The sequence below is a fragment of the Salvia miltiorrhiza genome, chromosome 8 (assembly GCF_028751815.1).
Source record: "Salvia miltiorrhiza cultivar Shanhuang (shh) chromosome 8, IMPLAD_Smil_shh, whole genome shotgun sequence".
Lineage (NCBI taxonomy): Eukaryota > Viridiplantae > Streptophyta > Magnoliopsida > Lamiales > Lamiaceae > Salvia > Salvia miltiorrhiza.
In genome coordinates, this window is record NC_080394.1 from 44,131,928 (window position 1) to 44,136,309 (window position 4,382).

A 4,382-nucleotide genomic window follows, 5' to 3' on the forward strand; every position below is an offset into this window, starting at 1 on the left:
GAGACGTGCATTCCTCCAAGAGGACAAAGACGACAGAGGAGGGCGCCTTCACCACCTCGGCGTCAGGCGAGGAGATCTCGTCTGCCCGGCCGATTGGGAACAAGGCGGCGAAGGCGGCGGCAAGGGCGGCGAAAGCGAAGGGGAAGGGGAAGGCGGCGGCAAGCTCCGAGCAGTCATCGGAGTACAAAGAGCGGTTGGATCGGTCCGATCAGAACTTGAAAAATATCACGGCCGAATATGCCAAAAAGAACGAGCTCAAGGAGCGGGAGCTCGACATGCAACTCCTCAGTATTGATACATCGCATATGAGCGATGTACAGAAGATGGCCCACGAGCACATGGTACAAGAAATGCTCAAGCGTCGTGGCTTTATCTAGACTAGGAGTTTAATTTATGTAATTTAAATTATGTTTTTAATTTTTTTTTTTAATGTAATTTTTAGGTTTTTTATTTGAATGAAATTTTAATTATTAGTCACAGGTGTTATTTAAATTTGAGCAATTAAATTTAAGTAAAAAGCATAAAAATGGAAACTAATTCTATCATGTAAGCTATCATGTAACCCCACTGCAGCATCTTTACACCATGTGGTCCCCCATCATAAAGTAGGCTATCATGTAAGCTATCATGTAACCCCATTGCGGATGCTCTTAGGAGGTAGATTTTAAAGGTGATGTGCAATTACAGAAAATGAGCAAAGGTAATGTATTTAGGAGCGATTACCCCTAAAATAAAGCTATGTTTTGTTAAAATTAAAATCCTAAAATTTCATAAGTAAAAACAATTTTAGCGCGCCTTTCTCTTTTCTCTACGCACCCAGAGCGAGAGCGCAAGAGCCGGCTCGTCTTTCTCTACGCACCCAGCTCTTTTCTCTACGCACCCAGAGCGAGCACAAGAGCCGCAAGGCTCGAGGCTCACCTGGTGTGGATGGAAGTTATTTGCAACAACATCAACTTAAATTATGTCTCTGATGTCATAATCTTAAGATGCAAACAGGGTTGTATGATTATAGATACTAATTTCACCCCACACACCATTTAGCAGTTAGCACACTGGTTTCTCATGCCAATAATCTACATAAAAGTATGCCACTTTTTGCTCAAATCAAGCTATGCCTCTTTCAAAACTAACTACAAAATGTACTCCATAGCAGAAATCAATGCGCAGCTTTCTACAACAAAAAACAAAAATGTTAACGAAATCAATTACTAAGCACAAGGGAAATAAATCAAGAGTATACAAGTTACAAAACCATTCAAGAAACTGGATCAACACAATTCTTGAAGAAGAAAAAAGGTAAAAAAATGTGACAGTGAGCAATTCTACAAGTTAGTGGCAATATCTACCGTACACATTTCACAGCCCAACCTCTTCCTCTCAAGAACTCATTTTCATCATCACAATCACCATCATCATTATTGCTATAGACTATAGAGCTCTCACACATTTTTTCCATTAAAGCCATTATTCAATTTAACCCGATAGAAACCATCCTTGTCGCCTATAATTTCCTTCCCCAACTATTTATAGCCACAATCAACTACGTTAAGATCAAGAATCACCATCTTCTGTTATTTTCCTCGAAACTCAAAGCTCTATCTCGTCTTGGTGTGGAGCTAAAAAACGATGATAGCGAACCACTCCTCCGACTAATTCTAGAAGCAGACGTGGAAGATCCACTTCTCCCAAAGCAAGACAAGAAGCCAGTAAACAATCTCCTCAACCCTCCCCTATTCCTCGAAACGCTGCCCCTAGAGCCCCACGAAACCCTTCTCGGCGCCCCATTGTTATTGAATCCGCCATCCATCTCCGTGTACACAACCGGCAGCTCTCTCTCGCCGCTTCTCCCCCCTCCCGAAAACCTCCCCACCGCAAAACCACCGCCTGGCAACCTCCATATCGTCATTCCCACCGTCTCATCCTCGCCTCCCGCCTCATTCCCTCGTCCATTCTCATCCCCGCCACCATTCTCGTTATCAGTGGTCAACTCGTGCCTACACACGGGGCAAGAATTCCTCAACGAGAGCCACGGCAGAATGCAATCCTGATGGTACAGATGATTGCAGGGCATCTCGCGCGCCTCGCTCCCCAGCTCGAACGCCTCCTTGCAGACAGCGCAGTGTGATTCAACCGCTATGTGGCCATCGATTATCGCCACTGTCGGCATAGACTCGATTGCGGCTTTCGATGCAGGCGGATTGCTCTCGATTCTCCCGATCCCGTTCGCCTCAATTTGTGATAGCTGATCCACCAGCCTATCGAAACCCGACCAGAGCAAAAACTCCGACATAGTCGCCGGTAACGGCCTCAGGCCCGATCCCTCTCCGTCGTCATAATACAACTCAAATCCTCCCCCACCGGCGGCTCTGCCTCCACCTCCACCTCCACCTCCGCCTCCGCCTCCGCCTCCAAGTCCACCATCGTTGGGCCCACGGAGAAGGATAACAGGATTAAACGGCGACCGGTCGCCTCCATTTCTACGGCTCCTTCGCAGCCTAGGGCTCGATACGGAGCCCGTCCCTGAAATAGGGCATGGATCGGGTGCCCGCATCATGTACATGGCGGCGGCGGGGAATCGGCGTTGTCTGGAATCGGTAAATGGAGATGGCGTCGGAGTCTCGACCTCTTCGACGAATCCGGAGTTGCAATCGGGGCAATCGATGGAGTCCGGGTTCCAAACCCTAAGGAAGCGGTTGCATCTGTGACACCAAAATGTGGAAGACATGGAACGTAATTAATCTTTTTCTCAGATTGCAGAAGAGAAGCAAGAGATGAATGAATCCGATTTTAGATCTGAGAAATTTTTGAATAATGTGGGAAAAATGACCAGTGAAAGAGGAGACGGAGATGTTTGGGGATCAAGAAAATTAGGGATTTTATTAATGAGGGTTAGGAGTGGTAATAACGCGGTAGGGGCAGGGTAGAATTGGAAAAGCGTGTGGGAGATTACTGAGATGTGGCGTGCATTCAACGCTTGAAAAGGAACTGTTGACCTGACGGCGTCGAATGGGACGTCAGTGGGATTTAACTGTTTGCTATACTAGTGCTGCACATGTGCCATGCAGGGTTATGAATCATACGATTACGAACATTATCATTTAAATTAATAGTCCCTCCGTCCACGAAATTAGTACCCATTTGTGGACGGCACGGGTTTTAAGAAATGTATGGAGTGTAATGTGAATAGTTTAAGGGTTCCACTTTTTGAGTGTATTAATTAAAGAGATGTGTGAGGTACATTTGCCAAAAAGGGAAATGAGTACTCATTTCGTGGACGGACGAAAAAGGAAATATGTGTACTAATTTCGTGGACGGAGGGAGTATATTATAATTATTAAAATGTATAGTGTAATTGACCAAAGAATTTATATTATTATTGAGGGAAAATTGCACCAAAATACTCAAACTTTTCTAAAAATTCATATTTGACGCGATGTTAGGATTTTACATTTTAATACACCAATTTAACAACTTGTTCAATTTTGACACATTTTTCATTTCCCCCAAATTAAAATCTGATGTGGTGCCTACGTGTCTCGCCGGCACACGCCATTTCGTTGGCTGGACAAAACACAAAACGACGTAGTTATTTGTTAAATAAAACGATGTCGTTTTATACTCTTCATTATCTAACCCCAATTTACTCAAACCTAGTTCCAATTTCACGATAAATTGAATTGAGCGATCCCCACAAATCTCCTTCTTTAAGAACGACAACATTGAATCGTTCTTCCTCTTCAAGTGGTGTGGTATAATCATGTCAGTCTCTTCGTTGTGGTTAACTGGTTCACAGGATGTTGTTATTACATGCCGGTGCGAAAGACCGGCGAAGGTGGAGACCTCAAGAACTTCGAAAAATCCCGGTTGGAAATTCTACTGCTGTCAGTATGGAGACGTAAGAATCCCCTTCAATTCGATTTCCCCACGAAAAATTGGAAACCCTATTTTTTGTTACTTTGCTTCATTGTTAGTGTAATTACTTTCTTTGGGTGGACACGGCGTAGAAGCAATTGAATGTAGTTTCGAATAAAGATTTTGGTGAATTTGCTGAGAGTTGTTTAACCAGAGTGACAGAGCTTGAAGTGAAATTTTCTAGATTGGAGAAGAAGGTGAAAGAATTGGAAGAATTAAACATCGCTTGTGGGAAGAAGCTATTATTCATGCGTGTCTTCATTGTAGTCCTTGTGACTTTGATCATCAAATTAGTAATGTAGAATTATGTTGTAGGCTGACAATCATATTGTAATGTTCTTAGTTTTAGTGCTAGTGTTGTCAGAACTTTTGTAAGCACTTTGATATGAATTGAAATGCAAGTTTTGATTGCTATACAATTTGGTTCAAAAACCAGCATTCATGTTCATTGAGTAATAAGCATAAGCAGA

General features: G+C 43.4%; 1 protein-coding gene across 1 annotated transcript; it reads right to left on the bottom strand.

Moving 5' to 3' along the window:
* Positions 1–1,179: 1,179 nt before the first annotated feature.
* Positions 1,180–3,105, bottom strand: LOC130996771 (E3 ubiquitin-protein ligase RDUF1-like). Its single transcript, XM_057922073.1, has one exon. The coding sequence runs from the start codon at positions 2,723–2,725 to the stop codon at positions 1,559–1,561; it is 1,167 nt and encodes a 388-aa protein (XP_057778056.1). The 5' UTR covers positions 2,726–3,105; the 3' UTR covers positions 1,180–1,558.
* Between the last annotated feature and the right edge of the window lie 1,277 nt (positions 3,106–4,382).